Source organism: Choloepus didactylus, chromosome 5 (genome assembly GCF_015220235.1).
Source record: "Choloepus didactylus isolate mChoDid1 chromosome 5, mChoDid1.pri, whole genome shotgun sequence".
NCBI lineage: Eukaryota > Metazoa > Chordata > Mammalia > Pilosa > Megalonychidae > Choloepus > Choloepus didactylus.
The window spans coordinates 38,813,773-38,840,107 of NC_051311.1; the positions used below are offsets into that span (position 1 = coordinate 38,813,773).

A 26,335-nucleotide genomic window follows, 5' to 3' on the forward strand; every position below is an offset into this window, starting at 1 on the left:
GCGATGACGATAAAGGTAACCAGCTGCCTCTAGGAGCACCTTAGACTCCCCAATGGGATGAGAAAGAAGAAGAAGCAGTCAAAAAGAACTAAAGATGCTTATATTCAGTGACTTGGTTTATATACACTTTCCTGCTAAATGAATTCAGATTATAAAAGATTAGACCTGTTTATTAGTTTCTAATACCATAGAATAGTAGGGAATATGATGAGAATTGAGCTTTGTTATTTTGCTCAATTCTAAAAAAAATTCAAACTTACTAAACTTCAGCTTGGTCCCCTATGTTAGCTCTGAGGAACATCTAGCTATTCTAACTGAAATCCTGGAGGGGATACTAAAAATGATTTGTAGTAAAATCCTACTAATATGGAATAGCTGAGAAGTGGGGAAGTTTCTAGTTAATCAAAGATTCCAGTTAATATAGTTTCCTTACAGGCCAACTTTTCAAAGAATTATATAATATCAAAATAAATCTAAGTTGAAAACTAGAGTATTTTAGGATCCAACAGTGCTGAGGATATGGAAGGAAAGCATGGAACTGGCAATCAAGAGCTCTGGGTTGTAGGTCCTGGATGTACCATAATAGCTCTTTTAACTCGGGATATGTCATTTCCCTCCAGTGAGCGTCAGTTTTCTCCTAACAAGATGAGTTAATAACTCTACCAGTGATATAATTGTTCTACCAGCCTCATAGAAGCACATTACATAAAATAAGGTATATGAAAAACTGCAGTATTTAAAGTTCTAATGATTACAAGGGTACTGTTAAAATTTTTTTTTAATTTTTGATTATTTAAAAGCTCTGTGGTTCTATGGTTGTGGATTACTTATTGAGTACTGTGGTTATTTTGGATTCTGGATATAGAGTATTATTCTGAGGGCAAGTACTCCCTTTAAAACAATAGTTAGAATGCTCTGTCCTATTCTTAGGTTTTTTAATCTGCCAAAGGAGATAATAGGACTGTTGTCTTATTCAAATGAGTTAATACATGTAAGGTACTTAAAACAATGCTTACTACATTATAAGCATGTTAGCTTATAACATCAAAATGTTAGTAGCAAGTATCACTATTATCATTTCTTCATCATCATGATGCAACGTATGTTGTTCTCAGTAAGGAATCCTTCCCTTTAAGATACAGCATTCATCATAAACATATTACCTGACTGCAGGAATCAGGAAAGTCATTAAATAAAATGTTAATGTCTGAGGAATTGTGGATGTCATCAGCAATTTCTTTCTGCCTCAAATCTGAAATGCAGTCTAGATATAATGCAGAAATTGCTCCATTCCCCCCAGGACCCTCCAGTTCAGCTCCAGAGCTTGGCAAGAGCTCAGCTGTGTTATCACAGTCTCCCAGAGGACCCGGAGGGTACAATATGTGATAATCTGTATTGAAGAGGTGTTCCGGGCTGGTTAGTACATCTCCAGATGTCCCTCTGATGCTCTGGAAACGGGCTGCCCAGACGGGATCCCTTGCAGCCAAGGCACTGACACAGAACATGTGAGCTTTGCTTTTGGCATGATATTTGAGAGTCTCCACCTTGAATGGTCCTGTATAACCTTCTATTAATCTTGATCGCTTGTCCCTGACAGATGAGTATTCGCGGCAAGCAGAACAAAATAGAGCTGTCTGCTCCTCATTCATGATCAACCATGGAAACTGTGCAAACCATGACTTCTGGATAGATCGGGGTTTTAAAGGCTTTCTGCTTTTTTCTGTACAGTCTTCTTCTATGTTTTCACTTTCTGTACTGAAGTGAGAAAGACAGGCTTTCTTCTGGGGTGGCAAGTACAGTCCAGTTTCTCTGGCTGAACCTTGCACATCTATATCTTCCATGTAGCCCATTTTGTTTTTTCCTTTAGAGGAAAGAGACAAATGGAATTTGTTTAGAATCCTGTAGTTAGAGCTGTTGCAACTCACAGAGGCACTCAGAGACATCAAATATGAAAGATGTAAAGCACACATTTAGCCAAAAGTGACATGGCCTGTACTTGAATTCCCTCCTTTCAGTCCCTACAATTCCTCAGCTCACTTTACCTAATCCAGCAGAAAATTAAATGGGCTTTAAGCAAGCTTTTTCTTTCTTTCTTTCTTTAATTTAAAGGATAGATATACATACCAAAAAGGAAATCTTTACAATTTGATTTATCCACAACCTTCAGGGATCCAAAAAACTTATTTACAGATAAGAACAATGAAGCAATAGAAGTTTAGTTTAAAAAAGATAATTAAAGCCAGATAATACAGCTCTATACTCCACAGGAAACCCCTTCTGCAGTACCATGACAGAGAGGCATGGGCATTTTACTTAAGTACTTTTCAGGGGAAGACAGCTATCTATCTCCCAGGGTAGACAGTTTTGGTCTCCAGATTTCCCTAAGCTGCAATCCATCCTTTAGTATCTTCTATCCGGTGATTCAGATCCATCTGTCAAGAGGAACACAAGTCTAATTCCTCTCTCACACTGCAACCCTTCGAAGAGGTGAAAACTCTCATGAGCTCACTAAAAGTTTTCTTCTTCAAGTTAAACTTGGAGTTTCTTTATTCACTCCTTAGTTGAAAGTCAGCTTATACAACTCTATTAGCATTTCTTATGTATTAACATAAATTCAGATGCCCAGTGGCAAAGGAATCAACATTGTTTGTCCTGGGCCAACAGACCTGTCTACAAAAGTGTAGCTAAATCTGAGCATAAAGCTGTTAATGAACAGATAGTAGGTTGAAAATTAAGAGCCAAACAAGGAAAAACAAAACAAAACAAATCAGCATCTGTAATACTTATAGAATCAAAAAGAAGTCTAGGGCTAGATTGTGTTACAGAAATAAACTATAATTCAAAGCCATGTCCTCATGGAGCTTATATTATAATATATAATTATAATTAAACATATACTTTCAGGTAGAAACAAAACAAAGGGAGATAAGAGGTTGGAGAACAATGGTGGGAGAGGTGTGTATATTTTAGATGAGGTGTCAATTGGGGAAGAGTAGCATTAGTTTGTAAGTTTGTAGAAAAGAGAAGTGGAGAAGGAGATAGGAGTTCTGTACCCAGGTTCCTGTTCCCTCTCCCCACCTAAGCACCCCTCCTTCCAGTGCAGGCCCACATTTACCTGGGTGATGGTTCAGGAGATTTCTCTGGCTTTGAACATTTCCTAGCCATGGCTCCACCCCTTGCTCAAACTTATAGAACAGGTCTGGGCTGGCAATAGTTGATCCTGATTCAGGAACAGAGAAAAACACTATGAGGTCCTGGCTCCAGATTTCAACATTAAGGAAAGATCTGTCTGTGCATCCTCCAGGCATGTAAGATAACTGGTTAAGGATGAAGAGTATGAATCCTGATGCTTTAGGGTAGTGTTTTAGGAACTCAGATATTTGTGAGGGTCCTACAAGAATGCGGGACTGTAAAAGCAATGAGGGGCACAAGCAAGGCTCTGTGCACCTCTTTGAGACTAAAGAGGTATAGAAAAAACTGGTCAGAACAGAGGCACACAAACTGAAATGCTGAGAGGGGTCATACCAGTCAGATAACTGAGGAAATCAGGCCGGGGTTGGGGAAATGGCAATCTAGAAGACTCAGACCTTGAGGTGGGGGCAGGGGAAGCTGCTACTCAACCCCAGGCTGCCAGGCAGTAATGCAGACTCAGCACTGCCAGACTTTCCCATTTTTAAAGAGAAGCCAGAAACCCATATATTTATGTGGAAATTCCCAATGGTTAATATTGGCAACTTATTTAAATATTTTAAGAAGCCAAACAAAACCAGTGAAAGTAAAAAAACAAAACAAAACAAAACAAAACAATGTGTGGGCCAAATCTGGCCCATGAGCTACAACTTTGCAACTTCTGATTTAGAAGAGCCAATGATTTTTTTTTTTTAATCTTCATTTTATTGAGATATATTCACATACCACGCAGTCATAGCCAATGATTTTTAAACCCTTTTTTTTAGCAGGTACCGGGAGAGCCAACCCAGCTACAATCCTTTACCCACAGAGAGCAAACTGTTGCTCCCATAACCTTTAGCCAGGGACCAAGATGAAAATAAGAAAAGAAAGGAATGGTAGTTAGCCATGAATTTGAAATCAGAAAATAGTGCACATGCATGTACAGACATGTTGAAATACAATACCTTTGTCCTCACAGTCTACCCATATCAGCAGAGGGAAGACAACATTCAGAAAATAGAAAGGATTAAAAATACCCACATCTGCAAAAAAGTTTTTAATTATTTTTTCTCATCAAATCTCTACAACAACCCTATGAGGAAGGAAACTGAGACTTAAAAAAGGTTAAAGGACTTGGTCAAAGTCACACAAGTATTAAGTGGTAGAATTGGGACTGAGAACAGACTTTCAAATGCCAAATCTGATGCTCTTTCTACCACAGTTTAACCACCTCCAGTGTTCTATGGGAACCTGAAATGAAGTTCACCTTGCAGCTTCCCAGATCCACAGGAAGGTTCCTTGGAATATCTTGAGTCATCAAGGAAACAGACTTCAAGATCTAGCCTTGACATGTTGGATTTCCAACCTCTCTTAACCAATTAAAAGAGAAAGGGTGGTGTGTGAATTCATGTGCTACTAAGATATGGGACTGAGCAAATGGGTAGTATAAAGATGGCTGAAAAAAATGGTAAGATCCCAGAAAATTCTCAAGTATGTCCTGGCCTGGATAGGGTTAGAAATCCTGATCTGTTTTCACGGTGGTGGGGAAGCCAACAGGAATCCATACCCAGTGGTGCCACTAGCTTGTCAGAACCACAGATCTCCTTCTGTTGCTGACTTAGCAGCATCCATTCCTCCTGAAGCAAGTATACTGTGATGTCGTCAAACGTCACAGGAGCCTGAAAGGAAAAATAACACCCTCTAAGCACCAACTTCTTCCATAGAGTTATCTTCCATACCAGTTTTCAGGACAACCTGAGGGGCACCCATACACTGGGACTGTACCAGACAAAGGAAGAGGGCACAGCCAATCTACATACATGACCTCCACACCCCATCTCTCTCATGCAAATGACAGTGTGAACGAGACTCCTTCTTCTGGGAATTGCTACACATTGAACAAAATAGAGTCATAAAGAATGGTGACAACTAGTGTCAAAAATTTCATGATCCTTTCCCTGTATGCTCTTCATCTTATGACCCATTACTTCTCAGCCTGTACCCTAAACAACCACTTATAGCACATTCTTTTGCATGATTTTGAATATGGTAAATCCTCATCTAGGAGGATTTATCTGATTTCCAGAAATAATCAAGTTATTTAGAACTGTGACTAAATGAAGTCGATGATCAAAATAGGGAATGCTTTAGAGCTGAGAACTACAATCTGTGGAGCCTGTAAAGTAGATCTATTCCACCAAAAAGGGGAGGGTGTTTCAGAAAACCTTTGGGGGAGTTCTGGATTAAGATGGCGGACTGAAAAGGTATATTTAATCTTGTTCCCTCTCTGTGAATTTAAAAGAAGACTAAAACCCAAAACCCTCAAGAACGGGGAGCACAAGAGGGGAGACAGTAGCAATACAATTTCGGAAACTTGGAAAGCAGATGAAAAAGTAACTGGGCAGATCCAAGAAAACTGAATCCTCATCTGGCAGTGGGCACAGCTGAGAAAAAAACCCAATTTATACCGCTAAGTCCTCAAAAGGCTCAGGATCTGGCAGCACCAGAAAACTCTGTCCTGAGAGTAAAGGCAGGTAAGCTAAAATGATCAGTTGGAGGAAAGCTGTTCTCCACAAGTGCCTACCTAGATTCCCTTCCATGGCGGCTCCAAGTTGACAACCCCCCACTCCCACCCCCTGCTCTCCATGTGCTCAAAAAAGCTCCCACTTAAGATTTTTGGTCCTTCACTGGTAAACAACTGGACTTCCAGACATATGAGGAAAGGCCCTAACAGGGATGACAGAGCTCAAAACAGACAGAGAAAATAAAAATTAAAAAAAAAAAAAAAGGAACTGAAGAACTGAAGAAATGGAGATGAAGCATGAAGAAGAAAATTTTTAAAAAGCAACTATCATCAGTAGTGTCAGATAGGTAAGATATTGCAGCTGGAAAACAAGAAGAGTTACAAAAGAAATAATCAAAAGGAAATAGAAACTATTCTCTGTTTATCCTTTTTAATTTTGTACTATGAAAATGTATCACCTCATCAAAGAAATAAAAGTAAATAGGGGACTTCCAGAAGACGGCAGTTAGGAGAGACAGGCAAAAAAACACCTCCATGAAAAATACTAGATAAAAGCTAGAAAGTGACCCAGAACACCAGTTCCAGTGATGCACCAGCTGGACAAAGTCTGCTAAATCCACAGGGACCGTGCACTTGGTGAAACTGGGAGGCTGCATTCTGAAACGAGTGAGTAAGCCACTGAATATCCAGCAGCCACACTGTGGTGTGGGGAAACCGTGGGTTGGTGTTTGGAGTTGGACTAGTCCTTTTTTAAAAGAAACCCAAAAGCGGGTGCGGATATGGCAGCGAGAATCGCACAGTGAAGCGGGGCAGGAACGGGCTGTGGGCTCTCCTCAATATCTGGCATGGAAGATAGCCTTTCACACACCCACTGCTAATTGTCTCGGAGTGAGGAAGGCAGAGGTGAGCCAAAAGGGGAAAAAAACCACACCTCTTACAGCCATCTTCCCTGCGGGCTGGGAATGCTCCTACCTGGCGCTGGCGCCACAGCCCAGAGCCGTACCAAAAAACCCAGTGTGATGGGAAGTGTTTCCAGCATCACGCACACACACCACAACATCGGGAGTGGACAACAGCCTGTTGCGCATCCACAGCTAATAGTCCCGAAGCTAAGAAGGCGGAGCTCTGCGAAAAGGGAGAAATTAACACGCCCCATCCTTTCAGCAGGCTGGGAATGCCCCTACGCGGCCCGGCAGCCCAGAACTTCCCTTGAGGGATGGCATGCATTTGTGACGTAGCACAGCCTTCCCTCAGCAGAGGCCCTAGAAGGGCATGGCTTGGAAGAGGGACCCAGTCGGAAATCCCAGGGACCATATGCCAATACCAAGGACTTGTGGGTCAGCGGCAGAGACAATCTGTGGTGAGACTGAACTGAAGGTTTAGACTCTTACAACAGCCTCAAATCTCCAGAAACACCTGGGAGGATTGATTATTAAAGCTGCCCTCCCTCCCTAACAGCTCAGACACACACCCCACATTCAGGGCTGACAGCACCAACAACACACCCAAACTTAGTGCAACAATTGGATTCCCACAAGAATCAGACCCCCACACACCACAAAGACAAAGTTGGGGAGAACTGGCTTGAGGAGAATAGGTGGCTGTGCCAGTTTGAATATATTGTGTCCCCCAAACGCCATTATCTTTGATGTAATCTTGTGTGGGCAGACATTATCAGTGTTGATTAGATTGTAATTCTTTGAGTGTTTCTGTGGAGATGTGCCCCACCCAACTGTGGGTGATGACTCTAATTGGATAATTTCCATGGAGTGCTGGCCTGCCCATTGGGTGGGCCTTGATCAGTGGAGCCATATAAATGAGCTGACAGGCAGAGGGAACTCAGTGCAGCTGTGAGGGATGTTTTGAAGGGGACCTACAGACAAGAGGGACACTTTGAAGAAAGCACAGGAGCTGCAGATGAGAGAAAGTTTGAAGATGGCCATTGAAAGCCTCTTGCTCTGGAGAAGCTAAGAGAGGACAAATACCCCAAGTGCAACTAAGAGTGACATTTTTGAGGAACTGCAGCCTAGAGAGGAACATCCTGGGAGAAAGCCATTTTGAAACCAGAACTTGGAGCAGACGCCAGGCACATGCCTTCCCAGCTAACAGAGGTTTTCCGGACGCCATTGGCCATACTCCAGTGAAGGTACCCGATTGTTGATGCGTTACCTTGGACACTTTATGGCCTTAAGACTGTTAACTGTGTAACCAAATAAACCCCTTTTACAAAAGCCAATCCATCTCTGGTGTTTTGCATTCTGGCATTAGCAAACTAGAACAGTGGCTCACGGACGCCACCTGCTGGTTAGTTAGAGAAAGTGTATGCCACCAAGCTGTAGATCTGAGAAATTAGAGATTAGACTTTGAATTAGCCTACATATCCTAAAAGAACCCTATCAAGTTAAGCAAATGCCAAGAGGCCAAAAACAACAGACAATTTTAAAGCATATGAAAAAAGCAGATAATATGGATAACCCAAACCCAAACACCCAAATCAAAAGATCAGAAGAGACGCAGTACTTGTAGCAATTAATCAAAGAACTAAAGACAAACAATGAGAGCATGGCACAGGATATAAAGGACATGAAGAAGACCCCAGAAGAGCATAAAGAAGAAATTGCAAGAGTAAAAAAAAATAGATGATCTTATGGAAATAAAAGAAACTGTCAACCAAATTAAAAAGATTCTGGATACTCACAGTATAAGACTAGAGGAAGCTGAACAACAAATCAGTGACCTGGAGGACAACAAAATGGAAAATGAAAGAACAAAAGAAAGAGTGGAGAAAAAAATAAAAAAAATCGAAATGGACCTCAGGGATATGATAGATAAAATAAAACATCCAAATAGAAGAATCATTGGTGTCCCAGAAGGGGAAGAGAAGGGTAAAGGTCTAGAAAGAGTATTCAAAGAAATTGTTGGGGAAAACTTCCCAAACCTTCTACACAACATAAATACACAAAGCATAAATGCCCAGTGAACTCCAAATAGAATAAATCCAAATAAACCCACTCCAAGACAGATTCTGATTAGACTGTCAAATACTGAAGAGAAGGAGCAAGTTCAGAAAGCAGCAAGAGAAAAGCAATCCACCACATACAAAGGAAACAATATAAGACTAAGTAGTGACTACTCAACAGCCACCATGGAGGTGAGGAGGCAGTGGCATGACATATTTAAAATTCTGAGAGAGAAAAATTTCCAACCAAGAATTCTTTATCCAGCAAAGCTCTCCTTCAAATTTGAGGGAGAGCTTAAATTTTTCACAGACAAACAAATGCTGAGAGACTTTGCTATTAAAATGTGCCCTACTTGAGACACTAAAGAGGGCCCTACCGACAGAGAAACAAAGAAAGGAGAGAGAAAGATGGAGAAAGGTTCAGCACAAAGAGATTCAATATTGGTTCATTAAAGGACAATAAGAGAGAGAGGGGAAAAATATATCTGACAAACATAAACCAAAGGATAGGATAGCTGATTCAAGAAATGCCTTCACAGTAATAACGTTGAATGTAAATGGATTAAACTCCCCAATTAAAAGATATAGATTGGCAGAATGGATCAAAAAATATGAACCATCAATATCTTGCATACAAGAGACTCATCTTAGACACAGGGACACAAAGAAATTGAAAGTGAAGGGATGGAAAAAAATATTTCATGCATGCTACAGCCAAAAGAAAGCAGGTGTAGCAATATTAACCTCAGATAAAATAGACTTTAAATGCAAGGACGTTAAGAGGGACAAAGAAAGCCACCACATACTAATAAAAGGGGCAATTCAACAAGAAGAAATAACAATCATAAATGTTTATGCACCCAATCGTGGTGCCACAAAATACATGAGACAAATACTGGCAAAACTAAAGGAAGCAACTGATGTTTCCAAAATAATTGTGGGAGACCTCAACACATCACTCTCTCCTATAGATAGAACAACTAGACAGAAGACCAATAAGGAAATTGAAAACCTAAACAATCTGATAAATGAATTTGATTTAAAAGACATATATAGAACATTACATCCCAAATCATCAGGATACACATTCTTCTCTAGTGCCCACGGAACTTTCTCCAGAATAGACCATATTCTGGGACATGAAACAAGCCTCAATAAATTAAAAAAAAAATTGGAATTTTTCAAAGCACATTCTCTGACCACAATGGAATATAATTAGAAGTCAATAAGCATCAGAGACTTAGAAAATTAAAAAATACCTAGAGGTTAAACAACACACTCTTAAACAATCAGTGGGTTAAAGAAGAAATAGCAAGAGAAATTGCTAAATATATAGAAACAAATGAAAATGAGAACACAACATATCAAAACCTATGGGATGCAGCAAAAGCGGTACTGAGGGGGAAGTTTATAGCACTAAATGCATACATCAAAAAGGAAGAAACACCTAAAATCACAGAACTAATGGTGCAACTGAAGAAGCTAGAAAATGAACAGCAAACTAATCCAAACCAAGTAGAAGAAAAGAAATAACAAGGACTAAAGCAGAAATAAATGACATAGAGAACAAAAAAACAATAGAAAGAATAAATAACACCAAGAGTTGGTTCTTTGAGAAGATCAACAAGATTGACAAGCCCCTAGCTAGACTGACAAAATCAAAAAGAAAGAAGACCCATATAAACAAAATAATGAATGAGAAAGGTGACATTACCACAGATACCAAAGAAATTAAAAAAATTATAAGAGGATTACTATGAACAACTGTATGCCAACAAACTGGATAATATAGAGGAAATGGACAATTTCCTGGAAACATATGAACAACCTAGACTGACCAGAGAAGAAATAGAAGACCTCAACCAACCAATCACAAGCAAAGAGATCCAGTCAGTCATCAAAAAACTTCACACAAATAAATGCCCAGGGCCAGATGGCTTCATAGGGGAATTCTACCAAACTTTCCAAAAAGAACTGACACCAATCATACTTAATTATTTCAAAACACTGAAGACAATGGAACACTACCTAACACATTTTATGAAGCTAACATCAATCTAATACCAAAACCAGGCACAGATGCCTCAAAAAAGAAAAACTACAGGCCAATCTCCCTAATGAATATAGATGCAAAAATTCTGAACAAAATACTTGCAAATCAAATCCAAAGACACATTATAAAAATCATACACCATGACCAAGTGGGGTTCATTCCAGGCACACAAGGATGGTTCACCATAAGAAAATCAATCAAGGTAATACAACACATTAACAAATCAAAAGAGAAAAATCAAATGATCATCTCAATAGATGCTGAAAAAGCATTTGACAAAATCCAACATCGCTTTTTGATAAAAACACTTCAAAAGGTAGGAATTGAAGGAAACTTCCTCAATATGATAAAGAGCATATATGAAAAACCCACAGCCAGCATAGTACTCAATGGTGAGAGACTGAAAGCCTTCCCTCTAAGATCAGGAACAAGACAAGGATGTCCACTGTCACCACTGTTATTCAACATTGTGCTATAAGTGCTAGCCAGGGCAATCCGGCAAGACAAAGAAATAAAAGGCATCCAAATTGGAAAGGAAGAAGTAAAACTGTCATTATTTGCAGATGATATGATCTTATATCTGGAAAACCCTGAGAAATCGATGATACAGCTACTGGAGCTAATGAACAAATTTAGCAAAGTAGTGGGATACAAGATTAATCTACATAAGTCAGTAATGTTTCTATATGCTAGAAATGAAAGAAGTGAAGAAACACTCAAGAAAAAGATAGCATTTTCAACAGCAACTAAAAAAACCAAGTACCTAGGGATAAACTTAACCAAAGATGTAAAAGACCTATACAAAGAAAACTACATAACTCTACTAAGAAATAGAAAGGGACTTTAAAATATGGAAAAATAGTCCATGTTCATGGATAGGAAGGCTAAATGTCATTAAGATGTGAATTCTACCCAAACTCATCTACAGATTCAATGCAATAATGCAATCCCAATCAAAATTCCAACAACCTACTTTGCAGACTTGGAAAAGCTAGTTACCAAATTTATTTGGAAAGAAAAGATGCCTCAAATTGCTGAAAACACTCTAAAAAAGAAAAATGAAGTGGGAGGACTTACACTCCCTGACTTTGACGCTTACTATAAAGCCACAGTAGTCAAAACAGCATGGTACTGGCACAAAGATAGATATTATCGATCAATGGAATCGAATTGAGAATTCAGAGATAGACCCCCAGATCTATGGCTGACTGATCTTTGATAAGGCCCCCAAAGCCAATGAACTGAAGCATAAGTCTTTTCAACAAATGGGGCTGGGAGAGTTGGATATCCATATCCAAAAGAATGAAAGAGGACCGCTACCTCACCCCTACACAAAAATTAACTCAAAGTGGATCAAAGACCTCAATATAAAAGACAATACCATAAAACTCCTAGAAGATAATGTAGGGAGACATTTTCAAGACCTTGTATTAAGAGGTCACTTCCTAGACCTTACACCCAAAGCTCAAGCAACAAAGGAAAAAATAGATAAAAGGGAAATCCTCAAGCTTAGAAGTTTCTGTACCTTAAAGAAATTTGTCAAAAAGGTGAAGAGGAAGCCAACTCAATGGGAAAAAATTTTTGGAAACCATGTATCTGACAAAAGACTGCTATCTTGCATATATAAAGAAATCCTACAACTCAATGACAATAGTACAGACAGCCCAATTATAAAATGGGCAAAAGATATGAAGAGACAGTTCTCTGAAGAGGAAATACAAATGGCCAAGAAACACATGAAAAAATGTTCAGCTTCACGAGCTATTAGAGAGACGCAAATTAAGACTACAAGATACCATCTCACACCAATTAGAATGGCTGCCATTAAACAAACAGAAAACTACAAATGCTGGAGAGGATGTGGAGAAATTGGGACTCTTATTCTTTGTTGGTGGGACTGTATAATGGTTCAGCCACTCTGGAAGACAGTCTGGCATTTCCTTAGAAAACTAGATATAGAGTTACCCTTCGATCCAGCAATTGCACTTCTGGGTATAAACCCGGAAGATCTGAAAGCAGTGACGCGAACAGATATCTGCATGCCAACATTCATAGCAGCATTATTCACAATTGCCAAGAGATGGAAACAACCCAAATGTCCTTCAACAGATAAGTGGTTAAATAAAATGTGGTGTACACACACAATCGAATACTATGCAGCAATAAGAAGGAATGATGTTGTGAAACATATGACAACTTGGATGAACCTTGAAGACATAATGCTGAGCTAAATAAGCCAGGCTCAAAAAGGGAAATATTATATGCTACCACTAATGTGAACATTGCTGGGGGAGAATGCAGGGGTGTTGGGCTTCCCCACCTTGATTGTTGCTGATGTGCTCAGACACTGGGGACTGGTGGTTTGATGGGCTGAGTCCTCAATCACAGGACTTGCCCTTGGGAAGACTGTTACTGCAAAGGAGAGTCTAGGCCTGCCTATAATTGTGCCTAAGTGTCTCCTCCTGAATGCCTCTTTGTTGCTCAGATGTGGCCCTCTCTCTCTAGCTAAGCCAGCTTGGCAGATGAAATCACTGCCCTCCCCCCTACATGGGATCTGACACCCAGGGGTGTAAATACCCCTGGCAACATGGAATATGACTGCCGGGGAGGAATCTGGACCTGGCATCATGGGATGGAGAACATCTTCTTGACCAAAAGGGGGATTTGAAAGGAAACGAAATAAGTTTCAGTGGCTGAGAGATTCCAAAAGGAGCTGAGAGGTCCCTCTGGTGGGCACTCTTACGCACAATATAGACAACCCTTTTTAGGTTCTAATGAATTGGAACAGCTAGCAGTAAATACCTGAAAGTATCAAACTACAGCCCAGAACCCCTGAACCTTGAAGACGATTATAACAATGTAGACTATGAAAGGTGACAATGTGATTGGGAAAGCCATGTGGATAACACTCCCCTTTGTCCAGTGTATGGATGGATGAGTAGAAAAACAGGGGCAAAAAAAAAAAAAAAAAGCATCCAGTGTTCTTTTTTACTTTAATTGTTCTTTTTCACTTTAATTGTTCTTTTTCATTTTAATTTTTATTCTTATTACTTTTGTGTGTGTGGTAATGAAAATGTTCAAAAATTAATTTTGGTGATGGATGCACAACTATATGGTTGTACTGTGAACTGATTGTATGCTTTGTATGACTGCATGGTATGAGAATATATCTCAATAAAATTAGAAAAAAAAGTAAATAAATTATAAACAAACAAATAAATAATTCCCCCATTCCTAAGTAAAACAACATTTATGGAAATGGCAGCATCCCTGGAATAAGTATAAATCTTTCCAAGGTGACAAATCTGAAGGAGGCGGTATTCATTTCCATTTATAAATTCTAGTACATTTCTTTAAAATTGCCTGTAACTTTACACTCAAATTTCAAGCACATGAAATACCTATTTTAACTTAAATAGTAGAAGCTTCTTGAGAAGAATAACATAGATAACTGTTAGTGGCTATTGAATTGTAAATTTAAAAAGTAATTGGAGTATTTTTCTTATGATGAATCAATACATGTTCACTGCAGAAAATTTAGACAATAGAAGCGAGCATAAAAATGTTTTATGATCACCCACAATCCCCTCACTCAAAAATAATTACTAATAATATTTGGCATCTAATATTCTAGCCTTTTGTTTATGAATATGAATCAATGAACAGTTTTAAAAACAAAAATGGAATTGTACTGCCAAAAGTGCATGTTTTAAACAACATTTTGCCCTCAGAGTGTCTTCCACAGAAAAATGTAATTATATTTCCAAAAGCTTATTGGGGGGTGTGCTTCACTAAAACAAAGCAGGAAAACAGGAAAGGAGTGTGCACAGGATATAGCCAAAGGAGATCCAACATTGGGAAGAGATGAACAGAATCCTCAAGATGATCCTGAAGGGAAATCCTGGGGTGACTGTTGTACACCAGGCCTAGAGTGCAACCTCTTCAGATTGGGGCAGGAAAAAAAATATGTGTACAATGTAGGGCTCCCTATTTATACCAACCCTTTCCTCTAGAGTGAACAGGTGGGCATAGCAAAAACCAGGAGACATCTTACTTTGGCTGATGAGCTCCACAATGATGATGAATATGGTCAGAACTGAATGGTTAGATAATAAAGAAGTGACTTCCTTAAAAGAGTGGTTATACTAACACTTGTATCTCTTGTAACCAGCATTATGGCAAGAGCCTTCTAACTGCAGTTGACTGCACTCTAAAGAAAACACAAATCTGCTTGAATAAGTGGAATTCCTTATCTATGCTTAATGCAAGGAATATCTGTGGATGTTCTACTTTAATGGTTCCTACTGTCTACAGGGTAAAGTTCTGATTTCTCAGTTCAGCACCAAGGTCCCCTCAATAAGAATCTAACCCACCTTCCCAAGCTTAGCTCTACTTATTGACCCACCTAAAATCTCTACTCCAGCCAGATTAGTATAATTGCAGTCATTCAACATATCTTGCACCTTTCCTACCTCTATACATCCAATCTTTAGATCCCCTAACCATTTCCCTCCCCCTACTTACAGTCTACCCACCAGTCAAGTTCCTATTCACATTCCACCTCTTTCATGGAGCTTATTCTAAACACTTTGCCCAAGCATCTCCTTTCCCCGAGCAAGGAAGACTTTATTACTCACAAAGCCTGGCCCTTAGGAAGCAGATGATGATTGGTTCATTTTATAACTACAGCTCCCCTCACCAATACCATTCCTCACCTTGGCACCATATTATACAGAAGGTATTTCTAGGCAATTAATTTCTTTTTTCACTCACATACATTTATTATTTAAGTGTCTCTATGTGCTTGGTGCATGGTGATAGAAAGATATGAAAGATACTTTCTATTCTCAAGGAGGTTAAAATCTATCAAGAGGTGACAGACAACTGTTACGTAAGTACAATAAAAGAATTGTGTCCAAAGGAAAAAAAAGAGGCATGACCACTTCTATGGGAGACAGAGAGGGCTAGGAAACAGAAACGTTGAGGCAATAAATACATATACAGACTCCTCTTTGGCAGCATCATCAGTACAGTCTCTCAAGAGGGGACATGAGGTATTAGATTGCAGTGTCCTTCATAAAGCCCACTCCCTGTAGCATAAGGGCCTCTGTGGTGATGCTATTTTATGGCTCATTCATTCTAAAAATACTTTCTGAGAACCTATTAAATACAAGGCACTACTACACTGTACTGGCTGGAAATATAGGGAACAGTAAAGGCAATAAATATGTAAATAAATAAATTAATGTGATAATTTTGTATAGTGATATGGGCTGGGAAGAAAATAAAACTAGATAATGGGATAGAGTATGATGGGGAAGTCTTTGACCTCTATCCATTATTCTGACAATGACACCCAACCCAATGGCCCAAGATTGCTTTTAGTTAATAAATATTGCTAAATACCACCAAAGAAAAACTTTAATAATAGACAAAGCCACCATCTTAACTGGACTCCTGGTCTCTCATCCAAAAATCGATAATCAGAATGGAGCTGAATAGCACAGCTATTCCACTCAGGCTTTAATTATTGTTACTTGTTTGCAATACATCTTACGCTAGCAGTTTGTTTTGCAATCACTTTATTTCATTATCTTTGAAAAAATTTTTCATTTCCAAGGTTAGAAAATGGATGCACTTGGAATGGGTGAGAGACTTCTGAGACACTCTGCAGTCAAGATTAGCAGTATCAAGGGTGAAATTTCCAGTATTAAGGGTTTAATTCCTCAGGAATTAATGGTTGGGCCTGAAAAGGACATTGAATTACTCCTTGATCTCCCAAAATGTTTGTACTTCTCTCTTCTCCTATTAAAGGCTAATAAAGCCTAGATCTAGGCAGAACAGCTTAGAAATCAACCTCAAATCACTCTCAGAAGTAGAAGGGCCCAAATTTGCAAATCTAATTCAAATTCTTGTTGCTATTTTTTCTTTTTTTTAATAATCCTTCTTCTTGACTACATTTTGTCCCCCCTTTTCCAAAATCAGGGTCAGTAGAAACTAATATGGGGCATAGTTCACCTTAATCTTTCTTTAGTTAGGTTCTTTTGAGCTTGGACTATGTATTCTGTAGGTTGTTTCATCTAGATAATACATTGCTGTAGCTTGTGGAGGGGAGGGAGGATGGAAGAGATGTTTAAGCAAGTAAAAACTTCTTTTGTAATCCAGATACTTTCCCTGTTTTTCCATGAAAAACTACAGCATTAAAATAAACTCATGATCTTTTCTCTTTTGCCTGTGGGCTAGTGGCTTCCAGATTTGTCCAAGTTGTCGCAGCGAAAATTCCATGTGAATTATATGAGGAAAGTGGACAGTTCATATTTATCCTTGTACTTCCAGCATCCAGTTCAATGTAAATCACAGGCCACACGTTTATTAAATGAACAATTTTTTTTAAAGTAGGGACTCCACAAATACTCAAAAGTGTTTGTTGAGGGAATCCCTTCTGTGCCAAAGAAGAAACAACTGCTCAAGAATTGGCAGCAAAAAACATCCAGAAAGATCTTAGTACCAAGAGGCTGCCATTGTATCCAAATCAACGTGTCTACAACCCTGTTGGTTGGCTGACACTGCCTCAGGCCTCTAGCTGTCCTGTCAAACCCATTTAACACTACTCGCAAGCACTTCCACACCACATTTTCCTCCAACTCAAAGCCTCACGCCCAAGGCTTAAAGCAAATTTATGGAATACGCTTCTTAGCAATGCCTATATGGCTAGAAACAATTGTAAATAAGCTAGAAACAGAAGACGACAAAAACAAAAACACAACAACAACAAAAAAACATGCCAGATGACCTCTTTTTTTGGTTTCGGCCCTTTCTTGGATAAAGGCAGATCCAAGCCCTCATCCTTGTCTCTTGGCGATCCCTATCCTTTGGTTCCCACTGGCATCCCATTCAGCCTCAAAGCCTTAAAGCAGTCCCGACCTCTTCGAAACACCAACGGTGGTGGCAAGGAAACAGGAAGCACTCTGGCATCACTCCACTTAGCGGGTCACCCAGCCCAGCATCAACAGAGCGGCCACTTGCCAGAGGACCGCGGATAGGAAGGGGACCCGGGAGGATGCGCGAGAGTCGGAGTTGGTGCGTCCGCTTCTCCCCTTGACACCGGCCTAAAGGCGGCCACAAAAGTACGGAGGAAGAGAGGGGCACGGACGGGCGACTCCCTTCCTGCAAGGCTCATCTGAGGGGACTCCGCTTGTCCGGCACCGCCTCGCCAGAGCCCAGATCAGGGATCAAAGGGAGGGGATGGGCGACCCGAGGGCCCTTCCAGTCCTACCTTCCCCGATTCCCTGGGCTCCATGACCCCGCATTCGGTGGCCTGTGCTGACCCCGACTGCCTCCAGGTCGCCCTCTCCCCCCGCGACCTGGTCTGAGGATGCCGCCACCGCGACCACCTTGGAAACTAGGGTCCCGGGACGGGGAGGGCGTCCTGGCGGGGAGGGAGCGCGGCCCGGGAACTTCGCTTCGCTCTCCCAGACCCGGGAGGCGGGAGCTTTCGTCGAGCCCTGAAAGGAGCGGAGTGGGACTAGCGTCGTGCCGAATGAACAGCTTTACGGCAGCCGCCTAGCTCCGAGACGGCGGGGCCCCTCGGGAGGCGTAGTGCTGGTAAGCGGCTCTCAAGGTCTTTATTAGCTACCGGAATGTGGCGTTCTGGTTGCTTTGTGCCCTTCTTGCCTTCTTCCCTGGCGAAGGTTGCTACGTAACATCCCCACAGGCGTTTTCCCACACCTGCAGTATGGGCAAATTGAACTTAGCTCTCATATTGGGATATGGGATTCCTTGTCCTTGTCCCTGCTCCCTCGCATTTCTAGCCATCTTGGACTTGAAGGTTCCAGATTTTATTTAACCAAGGAAGACAATACTTTTTCTTAGATGTATTCGAAAAGCATCGTTGGTTGCCTACAACGTGCCAGGCACTATGCTAGGTTTTGGGAATGCACAGTTGAGTGAGTCAAAGCCCTTGCCCGTAAGGGAATTACAGTCTGTTGGGGGAAAAAGACACAGAAACAAAGAGACAAGTGCAATGACAGAAGTAAGCAAAAAGAACTATTAGAGCACGGTTTGTCACCTTAGAATGAGGAGGTGGTGGGATTTGGGGTGTTTGGTCAAGGATTTCCTAAGGAGGTGGTTCCCGAGCTGAATTAAAACAAGGAGGGGAAGAGGGGTGTTGCTAGGAAAGGCAATCGAGCATAGCATGAAATAGCATGAGCAGAGGTGGGGAGGTGAGAAAGTGGTGTGTGGGGACTGTGTGTGCAGGCAAGAAGTGATGGGAAATGACGCTGGGGGAGATACACAGAGGCTAGATGTGGAAGTCATTGTATGCTACCTTAAAGAGTTTAAAATGAGTTTTAAGGTGGTGAATGATGTGGGCAAATTTGCACTTTCATTGGATCCATCCTATTGCAGAGTAGAGGATAAATTTAAGGCAAAAAAAGACTAGAAGAAAGATGACCAATGAGGAGACTTTTGCAGTTGTCTGACTGAGAAATAATATCATGGAAGCATTCATAAGGGGAGAAGGGGAGAGAATTGAAAGGTACTGTATTTAGAAATAAAAAGTGACAGGACTTGATGGTTTTATGTGGACATCTAAAGAGAGGGAAGAGCCAAGATTGATTCCCAGGTTTCTATCTTAGTGATGACTGGGTGGATGGTGGTGACATTAGTTTATTCATTCATTTGGTAAATATTTATTGAGCACCAAGCACTGTTCCAAATGAAATTGACATAGTGTCTGCTCTTAAAGAGGTTACTGTCTACACTAGTAGGGATGACACCCACAAACAAGAAGTGAATAAAATAACTACAGATTTTGGTAAAATGCTATGAAAGAAATAAATGAAGTAATGTGATAGGGATTGAATGGTGGTATAATTAACTCTCATTTTTTGGCTATCGGGCATCCAATCATCCTTTTTGAAATCATCCTAATTTCCTATTATGTGCAATTTTGGTGGGAGAAGTAAATCCAGGTACCTGCCTCCCCTTGTAGAAGGCAAAAAGAAAAAGAAAAAAAAGAACCCTGTGGGGTCTTCCCACCAGATTTTTCCTTCTGTTACCCTGGGGCTGAAGAGGGCATGTGACCTGAGCTTATTCATATTGACCCTCTCAATTTGTTGCATCATATAGCTGAAGTTTTCCTTGAATTTTTACAAATTGTGCAACTTTGGTTCTTGTCTGGCTGACCAGTTGTTTTAAAAAAGTTTGTGTTTAGTTAACTGAACTGCTTCTGGCCAGCAAATGGGAAATATATATATATTTGGAGGGAGAGAAACAGAGAGGGAGAGACATTCCTTGTTATCCAAATTTAATGAATTTCAAAACAACATGTTGGATAGTAGATTTTCAGATAGTGGGAACCTGTTATTTTAAATGGAAATAATAATAATAAGTTGTCCCTTTCACAACCAAAAGTTTCAACCATTTCCCTCAAATACCTCTAAAACACTTGAACACTGACATAACAATCTACCAAGGATTTCAGCAAAATACAAACCATGTTAAGGCGTCAGTTACCTAATTAGTTAACAACCATGAATTTATTAGTGGGTATATTAGTGTGTAGTATGCAGTGGTACTGTACAGAACCAAATACAGATTATGATTTGCTTCTGTACTGTAGTGAAATATATTACATTGTGATTAGATAATGAAATAATATTTTAAGGAATTATGTTTAATGAAAATAGTACCTAACAAAATAAAATAAGCAAACAAAGCTGTCAGATCCCAGAAAAGAATCTACCATATAGAAGGAATTTCTGACCCAGGGGCCCTGCAGCTTATCTCATAGAAACCAGATGGGCCATAAAGTACCGGTTGAAGGCTGTTTTAGAAACTCCAGTCATGGTGGCGCCTCAACCCACAAAAGGCCTGCTCCCTCCAAATACATAATGTAGCTACACTTCAAAGAAGAGTAGTGCATCAGAACCCTAGCAACCAATCAGCTTAAAAGATGATAAGCCCTCAGACACAGACCACCACTCAGCTGACACTCTTCCCTCCCAACGTGGTTTTTTTCTTTAAAAATTCAGCGCTCAGAAAGAGAGCCGGAGCCATTTTCTCTCTTTTCACTGGCTCCCACCTGCTTTCTTCTAATAAATCTTAAACTTTCTACTTAAAACTGACTCAACTGCGTTGTGTGGATTCTTGAATGACTCCGACCTAACATCTGGTGCCGTGACTCATATCGGAAGTTCGACTGAGGCTTGTCTTGGGCCCCTTAGGGGCAATGGGACAGCCTCTCAGTCAACCCCGTTTGGAGGACCAACTAAAATTTAAGTTTCCCAGCCCCTCAGGGTAATGGGGCAGCCTTCCAGTCGACTCCATTCTCTGAACTACATAGTCATTCAAGTTTCCATGTAGCTGCATTGTGTGGATCCTTAAATGACTCCGAAGCTAACAAAAGCTAAATTTAGAAAACCCAAGAAGATAAGAAAAGCCTATCAGGGCTTCCGGGAAGATGGCAGATTAGGAGAGAGAGAGCAAAACTCTCCTTCGTGAAAAACACTAGATAAAGGACAGAAAGTGCTCCAGAAGAGCAGTTGCAGAGTTCCACTGGTTGGGCAGGGACTTCTACACCCAGAGTGAGTATGGACTTGGAGAAACCAAGAGACTGCCTTTAAGACTGGTGAGTCTTTGCCTGCGCAGGGAATGGGTAGTTGGAACTGGCTGACAAGAGCAGAAGTGAGCAGACTTTCACGCCCCAGGCACCTTCCTCAGCACTTGGCTCAGTTGATAACCCTTTGCAGACCGGTGGCCAGGAGCCCTCGTGCCAGGGACTGGTGGTTGGAGCAGGCAGACGAGTGCAGAAGGGGGCAGTTTTCCACGCCCTGTGCAGCCATCTTTGCAGTTGGCTGGAGAGACACCCCCTCACAGCCCCGCTGCCAAGAGCTTCCTTGAGGGAATTCAGGATTCGGCGGGCTTGTGATGGTGTCTAGTCTTCCTCCACGGAAGCCCACGGTGTGCACAGCCTAGCGGTGAGGGTGCTGCATGGAAGTGCCTCGGGGGCACACAGCAGACGGACTGTAGGGCATTTGAGCTGCAAGGTGAGATGCACAGCTCTGCAGCCAGAGTACTCCACCCACAGCCCAGGGAATGGCCAGGACCACTGTGTCCTGGAGCGGACTACCTGCCAACTGCACAGGGCATGCCCCTCACCCACAGGGCTGGCAGTCCCCAGTGCACATGGAAAATTGGTGCATTGGTTGGACTTCCACATGGTTTGGACCCCTTCTCAGTGCATAGAAAAAGTTGGGGGTGAACTGGCTTGAGGGGAAGAGGTGGTTCAAGTGCTCCATCTGCTGGTAGGTCAGGGAAAGTGACTCCACCAAGTTGTAGGCTCTGTCAAATTATAGATAAATGTTTAAATAATCCTGCATATCCTAAAAGAACCCTATCAAGATAACCAAATTCCAAGAGGCCAAAAACAGAAAATTATAAATCATATTTTTAATATAAATTATAAAGCAATTTTAAAAATGGTTACTTACATTAATGAGTGAGGTTTGGTGGACAGAAATCACTGTTGTTTGGTGGGGTGAGGATGTTGAAGGTAGCAGCAAGTAAAAGAGTAACTGACTGAGGTTGTTCACATCTGAATCCATGAAGCTGGTGGATGGACACTTGGATAGCTTCCACATTTTGGATATTGTGAATAATAACATTGGTATGAAAGTATCTGTTTGAGTCCCTGCTTACAGTATTTTGGGTATATACCTAGGAGTAGAATTGCTGGGTCATATGGTAATTCTATGTTTAACTTTTTGAGGATCTGCCAAACTGTTTTCTTCAGCAGCTGCACCATATTACACTCCCACCATCAATGCATGAAGGCTCCATTTTCTTAACATTCTCATCAACGCTTGTTATTTTCCTTTTTTTTTTTTTAATAATAGCCATCCTAGGACATGTGAAGTAGTATCCCATTGTGGTTTTGATTTGAATTTCCCTAACAGCTGATGATATTGAGCATCTTTTTATGTGCTTATTGGCATTTGTGTATCTTTTCTGAAGAAAAGTCTGTTAAGTCCTTTGACCATTTTTAAATTGGGTTGCTTGTCTTTTTTGTTGAGTTGTAGTAGTTCTTTATATATTCTGGATATTAAACCCTTATCATATATTTGATTTTAACTATTTTTTCATATTTTGTTGGTTGTCTTTTCACTGTCTTGATAATGTTCTTTCATGCACATTTTAATTTTAATGAGAGCTCCAAAACTATTTTTTCTCTTGTTACTTATATTCTTTGTGTCATATCTGAGAATCCATGCCAAATACAAGGTCCCCCTATTTTTTCTTCTAAGAGTTTAGTTTTAGCTCTTATATTTTGCTCATTGATTTGTTTTGAGTTAATTTTTGTAAATGATGTGGGATCCACTTTTATTCTTTTGCATGTGGGCATCCAGTTTTCCCACCACAATTTTTTTAATTCAGTTTTATTGAGATATGTTCACATACCATGTAGTCGTACAAAGTGTACAATCAGTTGTGCACAGTACCATTATATAGTTGTGCGTTCATTACCAAAATTAATTTTTGAACATTTTCATTAACACACACACAAAAATAATAAGAATAAAAATTAAAGTGAAAAAGAACAATTAAAGTAAAAAAGAACACTGGGTGCCTTTTTTTTTTTGTCCCCATTTTTCTACTCATCCATCCATACACTGGACATAGAGGAGTGTGGTCCATATGGCTTCCCCAATCATATTGTCACCCCTCATAAGCTACATTTTTATACAGTCATCTTCAAGATTCAAGGGTTCTGAATTGTAGTTTGATAATTTCAGGTATTTACTGCTAGCTATTCCAATTCACTGGAATCTAAAAAGGGTTATCTATATTGTGCATAAGAGTGCCCGTCAGAGTGACCTCTTGGCTCTTTTTGGAATCTCTCTGCCACTGAAGCTTATTTCATTTCATTTCACATCCCCCTTTTGGTCCCCACCACAATTTTTTGAAGAGACTATTCTTTCCCCTTTGATAGGAGTTGGCACCTTGTCAAAAATGAATTGGTCATAGATGTGAAGGTTTATCTAGGACACTCAATTCTATTCCATAAGTCTATATGTCTATCCTTATTCTAGTACCACACTGCTTTGATTTGTACCAAATTCTGAAGTCAGGAAGTATGAATCCTCCAACTTTTTCCTTCTTTTTCAAGACTATTTTGGCTATTTGGGCCCCCTTGCAATTCTATATGAATATGAGGATCGAATTTCCCATTTCTGCAAAAGTGCTGCCGGGATTTTTTTTTTTTATCATATTTTTTATTGTAGAATATAGCATATATACATAAAAGTAATAACTTTCCAAGTGCAATTTAACAAGTAGTTAGAGAGCAAATTTCAAAGAATACTATAGGTTACAATTCCACAGTTTCAGTTATTTCCTTATTATGAAATATAACATATGCAAAAAGGTAATATCTTTCAAAGTATGATTTAACAAGTAGATATACAGGAAACTTCCAAAGTTATTGAGTTATAGTACCATAGTTTCAGTTATTTCCTTATTATAAAATCTAACATATATACAAAAAGGTATAACTTTCAGATTACAATTTAGCAAGTAGCTATGGAACTTGTCATTTAATCTTTTTTTTTTTTAATCTTCATTTTATTGAGATATATTCACATACCACGCAGTCATACAAAACAAATCGTACTTTCAATTGTTTACAGTACCATTACATAGTGGTACATTCATCACCCAAATCAATCCCTGGCACCTTCATTAGCACACACACAAAAATAACAAGAATAATAATTAGAGTGAAAAAGAGCAATTGAAGTAAAAAAGAACACTGGGTACCTTTGTCTATTTGTTTCCTTCCCCTATTTTTCTACTCATCCATCCATAAACTAGACAAAGTGGAGTGTGGTCCTTATGGCTTTCCCAATCCCATTGTCACCCCTCATAAGCTACATTTTTATACAACTGTCTTCGAGATTCATGGGTTCTGGGTTGTAGTTTGATAGTTTCAGGTATCCACCACCAGCTACCCCAATTCTTTAGAACCTAAAAAGGGTTGTCTAAAGTGTGCGTAAGAGTGCCCACTAGAGTGACCTCTCGGCTCCTTTTGGAATCTCTCTGCCACTGAAGCTTATTTCATTTCCTTTCACATCCCCCTTTTGGTCAAGAAGATGTTCTCCGTCCCACGATGCCAGGTCTACATTCCTCCCCGGGAGTCATATTCCACGTTGCCAGGGAGATTCACTTCCCTGGGTGTCTGATCCCACGTAGGGGGGAGGGCAGTGATTTCACCTTTCAAGTTGCTGCCGGGATTTTGATTGGGATGGCATTGCATCTGTAGCTCACTTTGAGTAGTATAGAAATCTTAACAATATTAAGTCTTCCAATTCATGAACATTGGATGTCTTTCCATTTTCTTAGGTCTTCTTTAATCTCCTTCAGCAATTTTTTTTTTTTTTTTGTAGTTTTCAGGTACAAATCTTTCACATCCTTGCTTAAATTTAATCTGGCCATTTTATTCTTTTAGGTGCTATTTTAAATGGAATTGTTTTCCTGATTTATTTTTTGGCTTGTTCACTGCTGGTGTGTAGAAACACAGCTGATTTTTATTCATTGACCTTGTAGTCTGCCACTTTACCAAATTCATTTATTAGCTCTGGTAGCTTTCTTGTGGATTCTTCGCAATTTTCTGTATATAGAATAATACCATCTGTGAATAGAGATAGTTTCATTTCTTCCTTGCTAATTTAGATGCATTTTATTTATTTTTCTTTCTTAATTGCTCCATATAAGGCTTCCTGTACGAGTTGAATTAGCAGTTCTTAAAGTAGGCTTCCTTATCTTGGTTTTCTTGACCTGAGCTTTTAGACTTTCACCATTAAGTATGATATTAGCTGTAGGTTTTTCATATATGCCCTGTTCTGGTTTGCTAAAGCTGCTGGAATGCAAAATACCAGAAATGGATTGGCTTTTATAAAGGAGATTTATTAAATTACAAATTTACAGTTCTAAGGCCATAAAAGTGTCCAAACTAAGGCATCAACAAGAGGATACCTTCACTGAAGAAAGGGAAGGCACATGGCTGGTGTCTGCTGGTCCTTTGTTACCAGGTTCTGGTTTCAAAGTGGCTTTCTCCAAAATGTCTCTGGGTTCTGTCTCTCTTAGCTTTTCTCTCTCAGCTCCTGTGCATCCTTGCTTGTTCTCCCAGGGCATTTCTGTCTAAGTGTTTGGGGGTCCTCTCTTAGCTTCTCCAGGGCAAATTCTGGGCCTTCATCTCTTACCTTAGCATCTCCAAATGTCTTTCTGTCTGCACCTCCAAGTGTCTCCAACGTCTCGGTCTATGTTGGCACTTAGCTTCTCCTGAGGGCAAACTCTGGATTACAAATCTTAGCTTTTCTCCAAAATGTCTCTTTCAGCTTCTCTGAGCTCCTTCTCTCTGTGAGCTCTCTTGAAGGACTCCAGTAAACCATGAATGGGTGGGTTCACACCTCCATGGAAATAATCCAATTAAAAAGTCTCACCCACAGTTGGGTGGGTCACATCTCCATGGAAACAACCTAATCAAAAGCTCCCATCCATAATAAGTCTGCCCCCACAAGATTGCATTAAAGAACATAGTCTTTCTTGGGGTACATAACAGTTTCAAACT

At 40.1% G+C, this 26,335-nt stretch overlaps 1 protein-coding gene across 1 annotated transcript in view; it reads right to left on the reverse strand.

Moving 5' to 3' along the window:
* Positions 1–18,218, reverse strand: part of ZNF862 (zinc finger protein 862) — a 44,851-nt gene extending 26,633 nt beyond the window's left edge. The window contains exons 1-4 of the mRNA XM_037835865.1: positions 17,984–18,218; positions 4,739–4,850; positions 3,116–3,220; positions 1,164–1,861 (exon numbers count right to left, since the gene is read on the reverse strand). Coding sequence (XP_037691793.1) covers positions 1,164–1,861; positions 3,116–3,220; positions 4,739–4,850; positions 17,984–18,007 — 939 coding nt within the window. The 5' untranslated portion in view covers positions 18,008–18,218. The remainder of the gene's footprint in view (positions 1–1,163; positions 1,862–3,115; positions 3,221–4,738; positions 4,851–17,983) is intronic.
* Between the last annotated feature and the right edge of the window lie 8,117 nt (positions 18,219–26,335).